We start from the raw sequence: 21,134 nt of genomic DNA, 5'->3' as shown, positions 1-21,134 counted from the left end.
GAGAGCGGGCCCCGCGCCGTAGACAATGAAGCCGCGGGCGCCGTCGCCCGCCACGGGTCTTGCGCGCCGCGACCGCACCTGCCGGCGAGACAGTCCCCACGCCTGACCGTCCGCCCGCCCGGCCCCGCCGGCCCATGGCTCGGCGCCCCGGGCCCGGACCCCCGCACTCGGGCCGCGCGGCGCACGGGCCGGCGGGCGCCAGGGGCGCCGTTCCCGCAGCCTGAGCGCGGCCCTCGCGGCGAGCCGGGGGCGTGGACCCTGTCCGGGCGCGCCCGCCCTCCCCGCCGCCGCCCGCGGCGACCGCCCCGACCGTGCGGCCCGGCCCGCGGCGCGCTGGATGCGGCGGAGCCCCGGCGGGCGGCGCAGCGGCCGCGGTCCCGGGAGACATGTACCTGCTGGACGACAGCGGCGAACCCGCGTCTCCGCCCGCGGACGCGATGCCGCGCGGGACGCCCCCCAAGAAGACCGTCTACCGCATCTCCGTGACCATGGTCAGGAAGGAGCATCTAGGCGCGCCGGGCCCCGGCGGCCCCGACCCGCGCCCGGTCCGGAGGCCCCGGCCCGCGCGCTCCCCGGACGCGCCCGGGCGTCTAGTGGAGGAGGCGGAGGAGGTCGCGTGCGCTGAGGACCCCGAGGGCCGCCGGCCTCGCGCCTGGGACTTCCGCACCTTCCGCACCCGCAGCACTGGGCAGCTGGAGCTCGGGCGGCTCCGGCCGTGCGCACGCGGCCGGGAGCCCGCGGCCCTGGCCGGCAGCCCCCCGGCAGTGGAGGAGGGGACCGGCTCGCCCGCTCCCGGCAGTCCCGACGTGGAGGGGGCTCGAGCCGCGCCCTTGCGGCGCAGCCTCAGCTTCAGGCACTGGAGCGGGCCCGAGGCGCCGCGGGGCCGGGCCCTGGGACGCGGGAGGCGCCACAGCAGCTCCGGGAGCCTGGCCTGGGCTCCGGGCGGCGAGGCCGTGGCCGACCCCGGGGCCGCCCTGGAGCCCGCGGCCTCCGGGCAGCCCGCCTCGGAGAAGCGCAACACCCTGGACGTGGGCGAGGTGCTCAGCAAGAACGACGCGCTCTCGGACCTGGAGCGCTGGGAGCGCAGCAAGAGCAAGAACCGCACGCTGGACAACAGCGACCTGCAGCGGCTGGAGCGCGCGCGGGCGGCGGCCGCGGGCTCCGGCGCGGCGTTGGAGCACAGGCTGCTGCGCTTCTTCAGTGGTATCTTTGCGCGCAGGGACGGCGCGACCGGCGGCGGTCCCTCCCCGCGGAGCGGCGCCTCGCGGCCGCGCGGCTACTTCAGCAGCCTGCGGCGGGCCCCGGCCGACGCGCACTCGTCCAGCGCCGAGAGCATCGACGGGTCCCCGCGCAGAGGTGGGCAGCGCGGCCGGGCAGGGGAGGGCAGTGGTGGGAACCGGCCGGGGGCCCCGCAGCGGCCTGCCTGGCAGAACACGCCGGGACTTGGGAACGGCTAAAGGACCTGCCCTCAGCAGCCGGCGAGTGGCCGTGCTGGAAGAGAACTCCGGTACTGCGGTTTTTCCCCAGTCATACCGCAGCTCTGGAAGTTCTTGACTGCCTCTGCTCCCAACTGCGTGTGTTGGTGCCTTTCAGGGTCTGTCACTTTAGCCACTGTGAGCCCGTCTAGGGAGACATCACCTTGCCAAGCGGTGCCTTTCTCCCGCAGATGCTGGCGCAGCCAGTTCTCCATAAGCGGGCCCGTGAGCTCGTGCTGCACCGTGCTCTTGCCGGCTGGGATACCTGTGGGCTGCAGCAGGGAGCTGGGGCTTGGTCCCGGAAGCCGCCACGCAGGTGGTGCTGCGTGGCCAGGAGAGGAGGTGTTCATCTTGGTTAATTTCTATCTCACTGTAGGCACTACCATCTGTGAGTGGTGTGATGTGTCCTCGCTGCTTTGGCAGCTCTCACCCTTTGGTAGAGAGGGTTCACTCCAGTGGTCAGAGACGGGTCTCTGCCCACAGCCTTCCTGCCAAGTGGCATCATATGGTGAGAGCTCGTCTGGGCCAGGACTCTTGTTTCCTAGGAATGTATTAGAGCACACGGGCAGGGAAAACCACAGCCCCACGCTGATCCTGAAATCTCCGTTCTCTACTCTGCTCAGTTCTCTGGACCTCCAACAGGGAAGGTTCTGGAGGCAGATGTGGTAACCCTCTCTTGCAAGTATCAGCTGACCTTCTGGTAGTTGTTTGGGGGTCAGAATCCTGCAGAAACAGCACAACTCTCTACGTGCTGCCTGGGCATCGCCCTAAAGAGGCTGGGGGCAGGGTGTTAGGCTAGGTTGTTGCGTCCTTCTCATGGGGAGGGGTGTGAGGGGGATGCCTAAGAATATTGTCCCCTGGGCATTTCATCACAGAAAAATCACTAGTAACGATCCTTCTGCTAATTACCAGAACCCTGCTTCTGATAGAGATGGAGATAGTTGAAGCACTGCAATGTGGGCTTTTCATCAGAGCTTTTCAGCGGCTAACCCACCAGCCCCCGGAGAGAGTGTTCCTCCTTAGCGGACTTCACAGGTTAGCTGACTGCCGAGGGCGTATATTAAAACCAGCCAATACAAAGAAACCACTGCCCTCACTGAAGTTACTTTTAAGGTAAACTGAAGACAGATGATGTCATGTTCTAATACACTCCCTTTGAGCCTCAGGATATGATAGAAAATATCTGAAACCAAGCAGTCAGATGTGCAAATAGTGTTAAAGTCTGAAGTTTTTCATCAGGGAGGCTCTATAGCATCAAGTTACCTGTCGTCGGGCTTGCACTAGTTTAACTTGCTGCACACGTCTTTTGTTTTAACCTGCCTTGGAATACTGTAGAAAGCACCGTGTTTGACTCCAACCATGATCTCAACCCCTTCCCGCGTGCCCTTAAAATATTAAAAAATGATGTGAGTTGTTTTGTTGAGACACTTGGTTTGTACGGAGCTACCACTGCCATCACCTGTGTTCGGTGGAAGTTCAGACGCGCAGGCAGCTGGTTCTGCCTCTAATGGCAGGCTTGCATCTTTGTTCTCAGGGGCTTTGTAGAAAATAGTCATTAGCTGCCTGGGTTCCAGGAGGGGGAGGGGGACCTCAGCAGGAGGGGGAGGGGGACCTCAGCAGGAGGGGGAGGGAGCCGGCCCAGACAGCACTTAGAATGTGTTTCATTGTGGTGGCTGTTGATACAAGTTAAAAGCTTTGGGGTTTGGGTGTTTCCTTTCCTGTCAAACGGATTGATAGTAGATTTGGAGTAGTAAAGGTGTGAAGTGTATGGGACTTTTTCCCTCTAGGGCTGTACAAGATAATAACAAGAGTAATAATTAAAATAATGCTTGGTTGCTTTGTCCCTGTGGCCGTTCCTTTTCAGGGTGGAATTACTTTCATCTGAGAATAACAGCATTGTGGGTTGTGTAGAAAAACCAAATGTTTGTGAACTAGGTTACAGAACACACAGTTGGAACTCTAGGGCCTTACTTCGAAGTTCTAGGTACTCACAAAACTACCTCCTTCACCTGCCTTTGGCTAAAATACCTGAAATGTCAGCGTTCTCAGGATTTTTGTAAGGTCTGTATCTATTACAAGTAAAAGGTGCACCCCACAGCTTTTGGGTCTTCTCATTTTTATCATACTTTTCTACTTTTTATATATTTGCTTCCTGTGACACAGATTATGCAAATTTTAGGTGCTATTTAAATGAAGTTTTGAATTTAGGGTAGAATTCTCTCGGGTAACATTCAGACGCAGTGGCACCCGGGCTCAATCTCCCTGTGAATGTCCACAGAGCGAAGGTCCCCAGAGCCTTAAACCATGGGGCCAGGTGGATCTGCAGGACTTAGAAAATTTGGATTTTAGGAAGGTAAAGTGGTGTGTGTGACAGAACACTGGCCGTGAGGTCGGGCAGCACCCTGTAATCAGACACTAGCAAAATGCAGCAAAGCCGGAGATATTCACACTCGGTATGGTAAACGTGCTTTGCCACCACGAGGCTGCTAAACATTTGCGAACAGAGCTTCCATTTTCAGACCTGTTTGGATTTCAGAGTTACGGGTAAGCCGTTGCAGACCTGTAATGTGAGATAGATAGATATATATATATATATTAGGAGGAGCGGTCGCTAGTTTTAAATCTCAGCCACTTTGTATCAAAATTTGACATCCTTCAAGTATAAAGGACCTTAGAGAAGATTTGTCATCAGGCAAATTTTCCTTTTGTTACACTCTTTCAGCTGTTAAAAGTTTGAATTGACTATAGGAAAATAACTTTAAAAGACTACCGAATTAATTATCATTATTTACTTGGCCTCTCAGAGTTAATTTGCTTAGGCAAGGTACCTTTGCAAGACGGTTAGAGTCTTATTTTAAGAACGCACACAGGCTCACACATCCCATAGCTGTGGTTTTCTTATAATCTGAATTCAACGCATTAGGATGAAAGAATTAAAAGCTCCTGGATGACTCTCTCGTACCTTTTAATCCCTATTGGTCTGTTGAGGCTCTTCCTCTTTCTCCCCCCACCGTGACATGTAACAGTCGCCTCCCAGGTTCCAGGGTGGCTCCTCCCTGTCAGCTTTGGAACTATCAATATCAGGGAGCCCTAGAACATTTCAGAGAGTCCTTATGTCAGATCAAGGGCAGTTCCCTGTTATCTGATATGCGTGTATTAGGGCAGAGTCTGTTGACACAACTATCATGTAATACCGCGAAAGATCGCGTCATAAATGATTTATTCCACTGTAGGGTGTCGCTCTCTGGCGAGGGCCCTCTGCATCCCAGCCAGCCTGCTGACGGATGAAACCAGCTGCCGGCATCCTTGGAACCAGCTGCCGGCAGTGCCAGTCTAGGGCCGCACGTGTGTTCAGGGTGTTCTATTGCTGTCTGGGAGGATTGATTACAGCAATAAATTCATTGATAGCCCAGACTGAGGTTAGCTCTTTAAATGACTAATTTACAGCTGATTTTTGACAGCACATTTTGATGAGTGGCTTTGTTCTTTAATTTTTGATTCCGTTGATTTGTATCACTCAATTTGTGTAGGGTGATAGACTGTTTTATAGTAAAAAAAAAAACTTTCAGTAAGAGGAGAAGCAACAGTGAAATGAAATGACTGAAATAACTTGATGCATTTTTATTTTTGAACTTGATTTGTTGCTAAGACAGGGTTTTAAAGAAAGGATGTAACTGAAAGTTTTTCATTTGAGACAGTTTGAACCAATTACATACTCAGTGTTTTGAAATTCACTTGTGTATGTTGGGTTTTTTTGTTTGTTTTGTCTTGTTTTTGTTTTTGAATAAATGACTCTAGGTAGCAATTTAGGAAAATCCGCATCGTTTTAGTCGTAAGGTTGAATTGTTTTCCTGGAGTTGGAGCAGCCCATTGGGGTACAGACAGAGCTGCGCTGCTCAGCCAGAGACCCTCGAAGCAGGCACTGGAGGCTTAGGCTGTGTCTTGCCACATTTATTTTCTTGAGCTGGAGCCCACATTACAGCATAGTCACCTATTAGCATCTTTCGTGATCTGGGCTTGGCTGGGCTTGGAATATCCTGCCCCCAAAGGGATGTTCAAAAGTGCATCTGCTAAAGAAATCCTCCAGTTTTAACATGGATCCACTGCAACCATCTGGTCGGTTATACAGTCAAGTACTTCTGTTTGGAAGAATAAGACCCAACTGTAAAGCACTGGTACCACTTTTTGTATTTTCAGTCTTTTTTTTGTTCTGTTGCATTAACAAACATTGGAGTTTCTGTGGGGTAATCTGCAGTGGAGCAGAGAGCTAGGGCTTACTAGGGCACAGTTCCTGACTTCCAAGGTCGGTAGCCTGTTGGGGGAGATGGAGAGTTTCCTGTGAGTCACACTTTCATGGGATACTTAGGGGAAGGTATGACTGTTCCTCCATCGGAGCACTAATCCTAATGTGTAACAGTAACCTTGTTTGCATGTCTGCCAATTCTAATAGTCAATGAGTCCCTCCTGGGCGTCCTATTCCTCTTTCTTTTGTAGAATTAAGAGCACTGTGCTTGGCACGTAGACTTGTAATAGGTGTTTGTGGGAGGAACTGAGATGACTGGGGGGGGCACAAAAAGGGGAGCAAATGTCCTTGAAGAGGGGAAGGAGTGAATGAAGGCCTCACAGAGAGGTAAAATGATTTGGGTCTTGCAGGATCAGTAGGAGTTTACCAGGTAGAAAAGAGGAGATTCTCCACCAGCAAGTTGGTTGGGATTTCTATAGTTAACTCCTAAAAAAATTATTCGTGTTCACCAGATCTATATGACTGATGCCACTGTCAGCCATTAAAAAGGATGTTATGGTTTTCAGGAGGTTTGTTTTTTTTTAACTTTTTTTGGCATGAGGTTTTTGTTTATCATGGGAAATTGCCTTTAGGCTATTGTTATTTTCTGTAATTTGAAAAATTATATTTATTTAAAATGCTGACAGTGAGTAAAAGAAAACGTTTTTATTAGGGCAACGATTGAGATAAAGTATGTACAGCTGCAAGCTGCAGTTATATCCCAGGTGATGAACAGAATTGGTATTAAGGTCAACAGATTAGCAAAAGGAAGGGCGATTATTGTCTTTGCATCATTTTGAGAGAAAGTACCATCTGCCCACCATCCTTTTCGGTCTAGGTTTTGTTCAGCTCAGATTAGAGTCCAGTGTGGTGTGGTGATGATGTTTACTTGTTTGTAGGTTACAGCCTCAGGCATTCTGTTTCTCATACATTTCCACTGAGGTAGGCATTCACATTTGTTAGTTTTCTTTTCTCCTGTTCATTTACTTAAGACAAACCTGTAGATGCTCCCGTAATTTAAAAAATCTTAGCACACATCTATTCATTTGGCTGGTTTTAATTCAAAGATGCATCTTGACCCTTTGTTTTCTCATAATCTCGTTAATTTCATTTTCACGTTGGTTTTCAATTCTAACATCACTCATGGATCTGAAGATTCAGAAAGCTTACAAAGAAATCAGCTTCATAGGTTGGAGGATGGGAATCTCTGTTCCCTCTCATTACCAGGGTGTACCAGCCAGAGGCTTGGGAAAGGATCATTTGGCTTCTCCTTATCTAACAAATGAAGATAATTTGAAGAGGTACACTTCATTTGGTGGGAGTGAAAGGGAAAAAGAGGGTTACTTTCTTTTCCTTTTTTTTTTTTTTGTGGTACGCGGGCCTCTCACTGCTGTGGCCTCTCCCGTTGTGGAGCACAGGCTCCGGACGCGCAGGCTCAGCGGCCGTGGCTCACGGGCCCAGCCGCTCCGCGGCATGTGGGATCTTCCCGGACCGGGGCACGAACCCGTGTCCCCTGCATCGGCAGGCGGACTCTCAACCACTGCGCCACCAGGGAAGCCCGGGTTACTTTCTTATATTGTCCTTTGTTGAGAATAGTTACGAAGCACTGGGTCTGTGTCAGGTGTGTTCGTCAGGTGCAAGGTTTCGCCTGACTTAGCGTGTGCCCTTCCTTTGGTCGACACTTAGGAGCACTCCCTTTATTTCGAGGGCTGCCTTTGGGTACCAGTGGAATACAAATGCATGTGTGCGTGGATACTCATCTGTTTGAGATGCTTGTCAAAGGGCAGCTGTGTTCCCTCTGGCCCCTGTGCCTGTCATCGCAAGGACTTCTTTCAGCTGTGCTGCTGACCGTCAGACACTTGAGAATTGACCTGGTGAACAATGCCCCCAGGCTCTCTGACGCAGCTCCTGCCCTCCCTCCTTCTCACACAGACCAGAATTACTCACATGCCACTTCTTCAGCTGATGGGGGTGGGGTCGCGACAGCGCATGTTGATCCATCTTGTACCTTCCTGCTCCGATTAGCAAGGGCTCTAAAACAATGGAAAAACCAGTTGGCCTGGGAACTGTGTGTAACAAGACTTGGGACTTAGGGATGCACACCTGTAACTTGCTTTCCTACAACTTAAGTCCCGCTCCCTTAGACCCTGGCCCGGTCACTGGGGGAGGGGTGGACCCAGCAAGGCAGGCTGTCTCCGTGGTGCCCACCGCTCATCCACAGCTCCCAGATACCTGAATATCTTATTTTTCTGGTTATTTTACTTGCCAGACTAGAATGCCAACCTTCTGAGAATCTGGCCTCTCTTGCATTTAACAGAAGACGCCGCGTCTACTTGCCTGATCTGGCTCCTGGAAGACTCTGGAAGCCAAGTTCCTTTGAAGACACTTGGGGAATTTTAATTTGCAAAGGGAAGCTGGGAGCGTGGAGACTTGTGTCCCGGTTTTTGAGGAGCAGCCGTAAGAAGGGCGCAGTAGTCAGCACGGAGAGTGCGATGCCTTAGGGCCAGGCTGGCTCAGAGCTAGGTAGGCAGACATTTCCCACAAGCCAGCTCTCACCTGAGGGGCCGCTTCGCTGTGTGAAGTGTTCCCGGTCACAGGAGGCTTCCAAGCACAGGCTAGTCAGGGAATGTTGGAAGGGGTCCCGTGTTCGTTGTCTGGGGCTTAGAATTGGTGGTCTTCAAGTCCCATATTAGTTTTTAAGGTCAAGAGTCCTTTCAGGATCTAGGATTTTGATGATTTTTGTACCTGGTCTCTCAGGAAGCAGCTTTCTCCCAAACGTACAGGAAGAGAGGTAGATTTGTCTGTAGTTTCCTTGTACTGATCTCCTGCCTGCTCCCCGGTTCCCCCCCGGTCCCCCAGACCTGGCTGTACCTGTGCCTGCTGCTTTATTCTGCTGGCTAACCTGAGACTTAGGGGAAATGATCCGTCCCATCCCGCCTGCCCCATGGCCACTCCGCAGCTGCCACAGCACAGCTTGTGCTTCCTGGGCTCACGTCGGGCCATCAAGCCCCTCGTGGTACTGAAGCCTTTTGTCCTTCTGCCTTCAAGGTGGTGGGTGATGTCCCGGCGTGATCGTAATCTGATTCTCTCAAAGCCTGTACTTCTTTCTTTTTTGCTTTCTCTTAGTGTTCTTGCCTTGAAAACTGATTTCAGGTATGTGAGTAAGTCGATGATGGTGGCAGGAAGGAATGTTCTGTTTATCGTGGGAGACTTTTTTCAAGTTGCCACGTGGAGAAGGCGCGGCGTCCAGAGTCAGTGGAATAGGTTTGGTCTTGGCCGCAAACTTGGGCTCAAGGTGCCCAGAGAAGTCATTTCACTGCCCTGAGCCCCATCTGCCTCATTATTTAAGTAGGTGTTTAGAATCCCAGGGGCTGATTCTCAGGAAGGCCAGAATGAATAGCTTTGCTTTAGAATGATTGCCTGTAGTATGTTTTGCAAAAGACCCAAAGACAGAACATATGAACTACGTGGATATGCTTGGATTTACGGTTGCTCTCGCATGTAAGCTGGCCCAGGTGGGGCAAGTGCATTTCCAAAGCCACAAGTATGAATCAACCTTGTGTTTTGTTTTCACTACTTCACCCTGTATTTTCTAATTATTTCCCGGTTAACTCCTTCTTTTTAAATTGTTGACCATCGTACCTTCAGTTTATAAGTGGGAGAGCACAGTGGTCTTTTTTTTTTCCCCCCCTTGGGCTTAATCTTTTTTCCCCTCTTGATTCCTGTAACCAGAAGAGTTAACTCCATTAGTAGCATGTGGATTCATTTCATTCCTGATCCGAGCCAAATATGTGTTTATTTCCACGAGCTATTCCGAGCACTGCGTCCTCAACCTGCCTTTCGTGATCCCTGCTTGTGCTTTCCTCCGGGCGAGTGTGTTGCCTGCAAACCAGAGTTGTCTGCATCCCTAGAAGAAGCCGTCTTCCTATTTTACTGAACAGTGATTGATACTCCTCTTGGCAGTGACTTACAGCCTTCCGAGTGACAAGCACTGATGCCGCATGTTGCTTGTTCAGGGGGGTGGAGTGTAACCAAGACCGTTTGGAGCATTCCATATTATCTTCAGATACTCACGTTTTCTAACACCATGATAGAGATGGTGTCTTTGGACCGTGTTGCTGTCAAGCTGATATTCCCACTCTTTTGTACATCGAGTACTACTGCTTTGGATGAGAGCACTGTGGCTCGACAGTGTAAGATCGTGTCATAAAACCTGTTCATCATTCGTGCCAGCAGGTAACCCTGGTGAGAGGCACTTGGGGTTCACATGGGAGAGGTCAGAATGCAGGGAGCTGGGCCCGTGATGGGGCTTCCTCTTGGGACGCACCCCCCGACCCCCACCCCGCCCCGAGACTGAAGAGTGCTAATTCAGTGTACGCTCATGGAAGATTGAGAAAATCTGCCTTGTTGTTGGAAAGAGGCTCAGATGTGAAGAAACGGGGCAGCTTTGGGCAGGCTGTGAGGCTCTGATCTAGCAGTGGGAGGCGTGTTGGGCCTGAACCCAGTGAAGGTGGGATGGAGTGAGGGTCTGCATGTGTACAGGTGTCTCGAGGGTCAAAGGCATGGTAGCCCTTTCTGGAAGCTGTGACCTGGGATGCACCCTCCGGGATGTCCATGTGGCCCTTGATGTGTGATGCCCCCAGGCCTGTCCTCTGGCTCTCTGCGTGCCGGTGAAAGGGGACCCAGGTAGCCTCCTGAGGTGGGAAGCCTGGCCTTTCCTGGGGCCTTGTCTCTGCCCGGGAGCAGGTGACATCCATTTGGCCTGCTTCCGACGCGTGCAGCGCATCTTCAGGTAGCATCCCAGCCCGAGTCTCCGTGGCTGGAGCTTCACCCTGTCTGGAGTGTTTGCTCTGACAGTTCTTCTGCAGATTGTCCTGTTCAGGCCGCATCAGGAAAAGCTCGTGGCCTGGTGGGAAGAGCGACTGTGGGACCCCGGAAGCTCTGCTCGGAATTACCCTCCTAGCACCTGCTGGACCACCCCAGGCGGGCTTTCCCACCTGTGCGCCTGGGGCTGGCTCCGGGCCGCGGGCACCAGATGAGATGACCCGTGTCCGGGGGCTGCTGTCCCATCCCGTTTTACCTGGTCAAGATGCTCACCTCTTTGAGAGTTTTCGCCCCTTTTTCACCCACCGCGACTCTCCTGTGTTCCTCCCCGGGAGTAGAACACGTGCACGGCAGCGGAAGGGAGTTATTTCAAGCCTGGTGCTTTTGTCCTCAGCTCAGTTCCGCCCCACTTGAGTTAACTGCCTTGTGCATCCACTTTTCCCAAGACAGCCAGACACATGCAGAGCCACTTGGGAGGGAGCTTGTCTCTGTACAGAACTTTTAGCTTTGCCCCCGCCCATCCTTAAACTGAGATCTCAGGTTTATGAGTAAATGTTGAATTCTGTATAGCACCTAGAAACGTAATACAGTTATCGTAATTTTTACATTTGCCGTTAACATCGACCAGCGCCTAGAGAATACCACGCCCTACAGCTCTGGTGGGTTATTGACTTTTAGGAGTAGATCATTAACAGAGGAATCGGTTCAGAATTAGAGTATCGGGGAAATGTATTGTTTTCCATCGACGTATACATCACGTCGCGTCTGGCAGAGGATCTGAGAGCCTGCGTATTTTATACCGTGATGCTACTCAGCTATTTTTTGTTTGCTTGTGTTTTCGTACCGGGATAGTAATAGGTGTGTTGTGAAGCCCTTTCAAGCTGGTCACGGGGCACGTGCGGCTTGTTGGCTGAGAGCGAGGCCTCTGGAGCCAGACGCCTGGTTTTGCCGTTTTGTGGCTGTGTGTCCTTGAGCGTCTTCTCTAAGCTCTCTGTGCCGCGGTTTCCTCGTCTGGAAAATAGGGATTGATAACAGCACTGGACCTGGGCTGGTGGTGAGGGGCGAGGGTGAGTGTGTGCCACCCTGCGGGCTCAGGGCAGCAGGGGCACCACGTGTGGCCTGCTTGGGGGTGCCCCACCCCGCCAATGACAGGAACTGTTCCGGAAGGAGGTGCTGCCACCCTGGCCAGCGGGGAGAGCTGGGTGCTGTGTATGTGAGAAATCTTACTCTCCTTTAAAATGAAAAATACTTTCTTCTGTTTAAGGTGGCATGGGTAAAAAATAATGACCCCTTGGGAAGAGGATACGATTTGGGGTTCCATTGATTTATTTTTGTTCCGTTTTGTTTTGTTTGAAATGTACTTGCCCCTTTCATCTCTCCGAAATACATATTTTTAAAATGTTGCTTAAAATTTCATATTTACTTTGTTTAATATTCATACATTATACGTTTTATAAATTACAAAATAATAAATTTAGTATTTAACATTTAAATTAGTTAAAAATTTTGAAATTAACAAGTAATTTATTAGGTAGGCCAAGAAGCTGGGATTGAGAGATGCCCGTGCTGAGGCCTGCTCTCCACTTACACCCCTTTGCGGAGGATGCCTGCATACGTACAACACCTACAGGAGGTTTGGACACAGCCCCTGACCGACAGATTCAAATGCCACTTCCAAGTTCCGACTCAGGAAAGCTTTCCAAATAACCTCCTTCCCCAGTTCCCCGTCCCGTCCGTCCTGATGAATCCCACGACGTTATTATTTATGGGGTTGGTCTGAGACCTGCGGGTTAAAGGTCAGGTAGATGGGGGCTGTAACAGCCTCTGTCCAGGGAAGCAGGGAAAGGATGAACCCCAGCTCTGAACGTGCGCACTGTTCTCAGCAGAAGAATCCAGGTATTTTCTGTCAAACAAGTGTGCATTTCGGAGGCAGTTAGTTTTCCACACGGCAGGAGATTTTCGTGGCATTTTCCCTTTTCTTTAAAGTCTTTAGAGAGAGATCCATCCCTGGGAAGGAGATTAAGGCCTCAGGTTCCATCAGGACAGGTCGCCCTTTCAGTCCGGGCTTCCTGGGTGGCAGGTGTTAACCAGCACCTTTTATGCCCAGGAATTTCGTCCCCGTGGCCCCTGAAGCCTGACTTTTATTTGTAGCAGGCGTGCCTTTGGGGTGATAATATGATTTGTGCGTCTAACGCCAAGCAAATCCTAGAAAGGCCCTTCACCTTAGATACCAGCTGACACTCCACTTCAGGTGAGTTTCCAAAGTTGGATGCACTTGGTGCATGTCAGTTACAATTTGATAAAACTTGCAGATAAAATCCCTGTATACGTGGCAACCAGCCTTTGAAACTCAAATTGTTTGTTTAGATGACCTGTCAGCTCTTCAGTTCTTCTGTTTCCAAAATAAACAGGAATGGTCCCTTCCTTCACAGGGCATGGCCAGAGATTCATCTGGGATATTAACAGATTTGAGGGAGGGCAGGAGTTCAGCATTCAGCATCTCTTGAGGGGAAGCTCACGTGCCCAGGAGTTTAGGCTCTCTGTGGTAGAAGGTTGTCCCCTGGATCTCTCCTCTGACCTCTGTCCTGGGACAGTCAGGTGTGGGCTGTGTCCCGTCCTCCGGGTCTGTGGTCGGTCGCGGTGTCTGTAGGAGGTTTCAGGTGTCGGGTCAGAGTGCCTGTTGCGGTGTGAGGTCCTGGATGTGCGGCGGGCGGGGCGGGGGGGGGGGGAGCGCTTTGCCCGTCCCAGAGGCGTCCCTTCATTCTCCAGCTCTAGGGGTCAGCGAGGCCCCAACAGCTCAGTTGCCGTTCGCATCGCCGGCCCCTCTGCTTCAAACACACGTCTGGACTCTTCTGCCACTCCCGGGGCCCTCGGCGTGCCCTGCAGATGCAGGCTGCTCTCAGGAGGATCAGCTCGCAGCACCTCACGCCCCGGGCCCTGCGAGGGTCTGTTGTGTCGTTTCTGGTTTCGGGTGAATTGGACTTTCTCCTTACGTTGAGGTTTTTGTCCTGCCTGTGTGTGACGGCCCGTGCCCGTTTTATGGCCAGGACAGGGGTCGCTGCGGCTGAAATAGAAACCGTGATTTATTTCACGGGTCGGGGCCGTCCAGTGGTGCCTGGCCTCTGGCAGTGGAGGGACCGAGTTTTGGGGTCTCGGGAGCAGCGAGGGGGACAGCGGGTCCATCCTAGATCCCCTCCCTGCCCCGCAGTCTGGAGCTCCTGCCACCAGACTGTGCTCTTTGAGGAACAGACCAATTATGCTTATTTTTAGACTGTTTTGTTGTCGTGTCACGATAAGGCAATTGAGAGTGACAGCCACACCTACGTAATGTTTTCCAGGCTGGGCCCTGTTGGGAGCGCTCGGCTTGTTCCAGAAACCGCACATCAGTAGGGCTGATGGCTTATCTGTGGAGAGACCTCTGCGGAGCTGCCTGCGGAGATGGACGGGGAGGTTGAGGAGGAAGGAGCCCGTACCACCCGTCAGTCGGGGGCTCCCAGGCTCCAGCTGTTAGTTGGTCCACTTATGACCTGCGCTCAACTCTAACATCCCTGCCGCCCGGAGATGGCCCGGGGGCTGTGGGAGCTGGAATGGGAGTGGTGGGAGAAGTGAGGCTGCCTGTCCTCGCTGTCACTGCGCGCCCTGTGGGTGGCAGGGCCGGAGCTTGTTCCATTCGTAGGCTCTTAGAGACGCTGACACAGTACCAGGCGACTTCGTTAACGGGCGGGGTTCAGCGACTGCAGTGGGTCTCCGTGCAGCCCCAGAGCTTACGTTTGGGGACCGCGCAGAGAGGGGCAGGCAGAGCACGTGTGCAGGTCTGTCAGCCACGGGGCAGGGATGGCGTGGGGCTGCGGTCTTGGCCGCTGCAGGTTCCCATGGTCTCAGGGCTGTTGTTCTCCTGGCCTCCCCGCTTTCATTGTCATTTATTTCCAAGGTGTGATTCCTGAGGGGCCTCCATCTGGGAGGCCTGGAATGGGGATCTTCCCTACCTTGCCTCCTGCATCTCAACCCAAGCCATGAAAGGTCGGGAATGTTTCCCTGGATTCCCCTGCGGTTTCTGCCTCTCAGAGCTGGGATGGTGGTAGATTCGCGTGCAAGTGTGTGTACGTGTGTGTTCACACACCTGTGCAGCCTTGGCTGGCCGGGCCGAGGCTGATTGTGTCCAAGCAGGTGGGCAGTGAGCTCGTGACTTGCACCCCAGGCTGGGAGTGCACTCAGGCTGGAGAGTTTGCTTTCCAGGCTGTGTTAAGCCCTTGAGGATGTTTAGTGGTGCTGACAGTGTGTTTTTTGTGTTTTTTTTTTTTTGTTTTTTTTGCGGTACGTGGGCCTCTCACTGTTGTGGCCTCTCCCGTTGCAGAGCACAGGCTCCGGACGCGCAGGCTCAGTGGCCATGGCTCACGGGCCCAGCCGCTCCGCGGCATGTGGGATCCTCCCGGACCGGGCCACGAACCTGCGTCCCCTGCATCGGCAGGCGGACTCTCAACCACTGCGCCACCAGGGAAGCACCTGACAGTGTATTAAACAATATTTCCTCTATTTACTGTTTTCCCTGGACCGATTGTATCTGATGGTAGAGGTATCTAACAGCTGCATACATATGTCTGAGGAAGTGAGACTGTAGTCAACGCACAGGTGACTGCGAGCCCCGGGTCTCACTCCTCGCTGGTTTTCACGCAGTAGTGTCCCTGTTTTCCAGTCGCCGATGGGTCCGAAGGTGCGCCTCTTATCTCTTCCTTGGACAAGGAGGGGGACTTACTTCCTGCCCCTTGCTTGGGGCCAGTGCAGTGGCTTCCCGTTTACTGCTCAGAGGACTTCAGTACGCATTTCTGAAACAAAGGACCCTGGAAAGTTAGAGCTGAGGGACTGTGACCCCGGCTCCACCCCACCCTTCTAAAGGTGAAGGCCCTGGCTGTCGAAAGGACAGGCCCAGGTGGGCTCCTGAGGCTTCAGACGCCCCAGCCTCCCTCCCCCTCTGCCCCGAGGCCTGGCGCTCTAGGTGGCATCTAGCTGCAGAGAGGCAGAGCTCCAACTGGAGCATTTGACGTTTGCATTTGAAACTTTTCGGCACAGGTTTTAGTTTAGAAGGAAAGTAATAACCAGGAAGGGACGCGGTTTGTTCTTACTCTCTTTCTTTTTTTTTTTTTTTTTTTTTTTTTTGCGGTACGCGGGCCTCTCACTGCTGTGGCCTCTCCTGTTGCGGAGCACAGGCTCCGGACGCGCAGGCTCAGCGGCCATGGCTCACGGGCCCAGCCGCTCCGCGGCATGTGAGATCCTCCCGTACCGGGGCACGAACCCGTGTCCCCTGCATCGGCAGGCGGCCTCCCAATCACTGTGCCACCAGGGAAGCCCTTACTTTCGTATTTTTTATTTTGTTGGCCACACCACACAGCTTGTGGGATCTTAGTTCCCTGACCAGGGATTGAACCCACGCCCCCTGCAGTGGAAGCGCGGAGTCCTAACCACTGGACCGCCAGGGAGGTAAGTCCCCAGGCACAGTTTATTCCTAGTCCCTCAGCCTTTGCAGGCAGATTGTGAGACTGACACGGCCCTGCTGCCCCAGGGGCCGTGCTTGGTGGCAACCAGATGCTGGGCTCCTCTGGCAGAGACACGGCCTCCCCATGAGGTGGACCCAAGTCAGCTTGGGTGGGTGTGTTGGTCTTGGATTTTGCTTGCTCTTGCTGTATCTTTGGATGAAGTCATTGTGTTTTTTCTTTGCTCACGATTTTTCCCCCCTCCCGTCCGGTTTGAGGATTGGTTTTGAGAAGTCCAAATCAATGGTTTTATTTTCAGAGTTCTAAATCCAGCCGTGTAAACACTTGGAGTCTGGGCCTAGGGTTTAGCGTGGATTTGTGGCTATTTCAAAAATGCCAGGAGCCTTCTTGGAAGCCGCCCACTGCTGGGTTTTCTCTGATTAAGCGGTGAGCTGGGGATCTCAGAGCTGTCCGGTGAGAGTACCAGAGCACTGGGGTGGGAGCTGTTTACTGGAAGTTTCTACCCCTCCCTCCAGATTCTGTTCCCTAGGTCAGGCAGGGCCCAGGGAAGTCTGCCCCCTTGTGAGGGACCGGGGCTCTGGGTGCTAGGTGCTGGGTGTTTTCTTTTTTGTGGGCAAGGCCAGTGTCTCTGCGGGTGGCCACTGCTCATCAAGGGAGGGGAGAGGTTGGCCCTTTTGAAAGCCTGTGCTTGCCAGTGACGTACTCCCAGAAGTGGGAAACTGTACACGTTTCCACTGCAATAAGCAAAAGTACATTTGACACATCTTCGGAGTCTGCTTACGGCCTCGAGGTTAATGATTTGAGATGCGCCAGCATCCAGGTGGGGCTCCAGCGAGTCTGCGACTGGCTTTGATTCACCTCCTTCCGTGCCTTCCCTCACCACGGAGCAGCGCTGGGTCGAAGATGATCAGATACCCACTGTTACGGTGCATGTGACCACGGTAAGGTCTCGTGTTGGCGAGTACTGCCAAGCGGATGCCAGGAGAACCCTCGGTGAAATGTACCTCTTGCTGTGGGTTCACATCTGCAGGGGCCCCAGGGGCAGAGAGCCTGGGGGGGCTTCATGCTCTGGGGACCTGCCTCTGCCTTCCTCCTCAGTGTGGCCTCCATCATGCGGGCCCCTCCACCACTGGGATGCAATGCTGGCCAAGCTTGGGAATAGCGGCTGATGACGTCCAAGGCGCTGGAAGTCAAGGCAGGGATGCAAAAGTAAATTTCCTAGGAGCAAACTACACGGTGCATCGTGAAGCCTTCCGAAGAAATGAGTACATCACGATAGCTAGTTGGTTAGCTACTTGCAAGATACATCGCTTTGCAAAAATTATACAGCTGTCTTGAAAGGATGTAACTCAAGCAGTAAGTTCAGACCCCAGGCACGCACAGTGAGTGGACCTTGAATATCTGTAGATGTTTTACGTAGCCAGAGCCACACACAGACCCCCTGCCCCAACCCCGCCTGGGCCTCTGGCCCCTCTCCCATATCAGCACGCGGCACCCACCTTCCCTCTGCCCCTCCAGCCAGGCACCTGGCCTTCCCCTCCTGCATCTGGTCCCTCAGCGGTCCTGGGAGCGCTACCTCTCCCTCCCCCCCCCCACCTCCCCCGCCTGGGCCCGCAGAGAGCAGGAGGGAGGGGCCTCGCCGCCAGCCCTTCCTAGCGGGTCTCTCACCAGCCAGAAAGCATGACTCCTGTATCATCTTCTCACCCTTAGAGGCCAGGCGACTTCACTCCCATGAGGAGAAGACCCGCACTCTGTCCTCCACCCCAGGATCGAGCCACACTCCGTCCTGCTCCCGCCCCCGCACTTTCCTCAGTTGCCCCCGCGCCCCCCCCCCCCCGCCGCCTGCTCTTCCCCTGGCTGTACCCCGTCCTCCAGGCCCCAGGCTTAAATGCCAGCGCCTCCGAGCCCCCTTCCTGACTGCCCCGGACCTCCTCCCCCCGTCCCTTTCCTGGGTCCCTGTACATCCTGCTGGCATCACGGGCTGGCCTTCCGGACCTGTCTGTGGGCTCATTGGTCTTCTGCCCTAGACAGAGGCTTTCTGAGGGCGGGGTCAGGTTGGAGTTGGTCGAGGGCACGCCCTGGTCCTTGGTGCTGCCCGGCTCCCGAGATGGGTGCACGGTACGCCCCGGAGTTGGTGGCTGGGTCGGGACTGGCGGGGCGCCACAAGCAGAGAGGCCCCTGTGACCCAGCATGGTCGGCGGAGCGTCAGAAAATGCTCCCCAGGTCTGGCTCCGTGATCTGGGGGCCTTCCTGGTGGGCACCCCCTCACGCTCTGCGGCCGTTGCTGTTGCGTAAGGCCCTTGCTGGAGGCCAGCTCCTCAGGGAAGCAGCCTCCAGGAGGCAGGCAGCATCAGTATCCCCTGAGGCCTGCGTGCTCTTGGCGCCCACCGTGGGGGAGGTCAGGCTGCCCGGCTGCAGAGCAGTCCCCCCACAGGGTTCAGGCACCCTGAGGAGGTGGGCAGGGCAGGGACTTTGGAGCTGGGACAGTTCCCAGAGTTGTCCAGGTCAGGTAAGCGGGCCAGGCCTTTATGCCTGGTACCCGTCCGTGGTGAGCCGTCCAGGGGCTGGGTGCTTGGGTTACGATGCTCTCTTCGGCCACTGTATCAGAATCAGGAGGCAGTCAGCCACCAACACTCCCCACGGCCAGACCTCGGGGCTGCCGCCCTCCATGGTCACGTGAAGGTTTTGTCAGAAACGCTTGTTAAAAGGGCATCAGAGGACTTCCCTGGTGGTGCAGTGGTTAAGAATCCTCCTGCCAATGCAGGGGAAACGGGTTCGAGCCCTGGTCCGGGAAGATCCCACATGCCGCGGAGCAACTAAGCCCACGCGCTACAACTAGTGAGCCTGTGCTCTAGAGTCTGTGAGCCACAACTAGTGAGCCTGTGCTCTAGAGCCCTCAAGCCACAACTACTGAGCCCGTGCACCACAACTGCTGAGCCTGCACCCTAGAGCCGGCGAGCCACAACTACTGAGCCCGCGTGCCACAACTACTGAAGCCCGCGCGCCTAGAGCCTGTGCTCCGCAAGAGAAGCCACCGCAATGAGAAGCCCGCGCACCGCAACGAAGAGCAGCCCCCGCCCGCCGCAACTAGAGAAAGCCCGCGTGCAGCAACAAAGACCCAACGCAGCCAAAAATTAAAAAAAAAAAAAAAGACATCAGAAGCAGTTGTACTTGCTTCTTATAGGAGGATGTAGAAATTAAACAGAAGACTTAACTGAGAACTGATCTTACTTAGCTTTTCTTCACACGCAGCAAATTCTGTCTCTGCCAGAAATGATCTAGGTTCCTATGAAGTAGTAGCAGATCCTGTGAGTTGCTCCCCAGCAGTTGGGAAGTAATGGCTTTTCTATTTGGGAAACAAGACAGTTTGGATGCTACTAATTTTGCAGAACGTATCATGAATGTTTCATAGAAAGTAACAGAAATCACGCCTGATTCTAGAAGGCGACCATCTGCTTAGCTTTAAGTGTAGTGACGTAAAGAATAAGGAATAAAGGTATCTGGAGGCTCCTTTCTGTGCATCTTCTGGCTTCACAGGGGCATTTGTTCCTTTCACCTTGCTCAGCATCTTCTCCAGCCCTCTGGCGAGGTGTCCTGCTGTCACTGCACACCTGCCTTGTTTGTGTCCACATGGGACTCCTTCCCTCCCGAGAGGCTGTGTGTAATTAGAAAGCAAACACAGCTCAGATGTAGAGGATGAACGGCCAGGATGCGTGGGGACTCAGGTTCCTTCCTCCCTGTTTAACCTGTGTGGCATTGACACAGGCCTCCCTGTGCAGGATGAGTTTCCGCTGTGGCTTTGCACGGTGTGATGGGCGGGGATGACGGGCAGCACCCCCCAGAGTTGGGGAATGAATATACATACATACACGTAGAATTTCATGTCCATTCTTTTGTTTGTTTGTTTGTTTGTTTGTTTGCGGTACGCGGGCCTCTCACTGCTGTGGCCTCTCCCGTTGCGGAGCACAGGCTCTGGATGTGCAGGCTCAGCGGCCGTGGCTCACGGGCCCAGCTGCACCGCGGCATGTGGGATCTTCCCAGACCGGGACACGAACCCGTGTCCCCTGCATCGGCAGGCAGACTCTCAACCACTGCGCCACCAGGGAAGCCCATGTCCATTCTTTTACTACTGAATGGACCTCGTAACTTCAGAACCACCTAAGGATCTCTGGCAGTCACAGTCTGAGGACTGAGAAGTCTGGAAATAAGGGGGACCGTCTCCTTGTGTTTCTCCCTAGTTCGATGCTTAGATAGTGAGGCTGACATTGAAAGCCTTCCTCCTGTGCTACCTTGATGACCACGTGGGTGGCTCACCTCATGCTCCTCTGGTTGTTAGAAGCGTAAAGAGGAGCCAGTCCTTTATGAAGAAAGTATCTCTACTGCCTTTTCTCATTACAAAGGTAATACCTGCCCATGGTGAAGAATTAAAACAGGACCAAAGTCAGTAAAAGCGAAAAGATCCCCCTGCCTCTTCCTCCTAGAGATAATAACCCAACTAACCTCACAGCAGCGGCTGTCATTCCAGACAGCCTTCCTTGCGGTGGTTTATGTGCTGTCGAGCTCACTCATTAATTACCTGGTGCCCAGCTGTGGGCTGAGGTGACACGTCCTGTGACCCCGTCTCTGTGCTCAGCATATCGCACGTCATCTGCCCTGGGGCTTTTCCACGCAAAGGCAGATTTTGTATTTTGTGCAGTCTGCACCCGAGCCTACATACCGTTACAGCCGTGCCTGTTCCGTGTGAATTGGAGCTGATCAGGGCACAGGGTGAGGTGCAGCGGGGCGCCTTGCTGGGGAGAGAGATAAGAGTGGGTGGCGAGTCCCGCAGGTGCATGTGTGTGACGGGACCGCTGGGCACCCAGCCCGGGGAGCAGAGGAGAGGAGCAGGGTGGTGGCCGTCTTCCCCAGGAGCTTCTCAAGCAGGGGACCGAGGTAGGTCTTGCACAGATGCTGGGCAGCATCGTCAGGCCGGATGCAGATGACGGGTTTGACCGTCGCCAGCCCCTCTGTTGTGGACTTCAGGTTTTGATCCCTTTCTGTGTATAAACACTGGAAATTCTTCTG

At 53.7% G+C, this 21,134-nt stretch overlaps 1 protein-coding gene across 15 annotated transcripts in view; it reads left to right on the top strand.

Moving 5' to 3' along the window:
• Nucleotides 1-21,134, top strand: part of AGAP1 (ArfGAP with GTPase domain, ankyrin repeat and PH domain 1) — a 559,516-nt gene that overhangs the window by 151,617 nt on the left and 386,765 nt on the right. For 8 of the 15 annotated variants that reach the window (XM_067740138.1, XM_067740144.1, XM_067740143.1 and 5 more), the window contains exon 1: nucleotides 356-1,356. The exons of the other annotated variants lie outside the window; for them this stretch is intronic. In XM_067740138.1, the coding sequence (XP_067596239.1) occupies nucleotides 387-1,356 (970 nt within the window). In that variant the 5' untranslated portion in view covers nucleotides 356-386. Of the gene's footprint in view, nucleotides 1-355; nucleotides 1,357-21,134 lie in introns of those variants that run through there. 15 annotated transcript variants of the gene reach the window in all.

Source organism: Pseudorca crassidens, chromosome 6, assembly GCF_039906515.1.
Source record: "Pseudorca crassidens isolate mPseCra1 chromosome 6, mPseCra1.hap1, whole genome shotgun sequence".
Lineage (NCBI taxonomy): Eukaryota > Metazoa > Chordata > Mammalia > Artiodactyla > Delphinidae > Pseudorca > Pseudorca crassidens.
The sequence above is the reverse complement of the archived record's forward strand: the minus strand, read 5'-3'. Positions and strand labels throughout refer to the sequence as shown.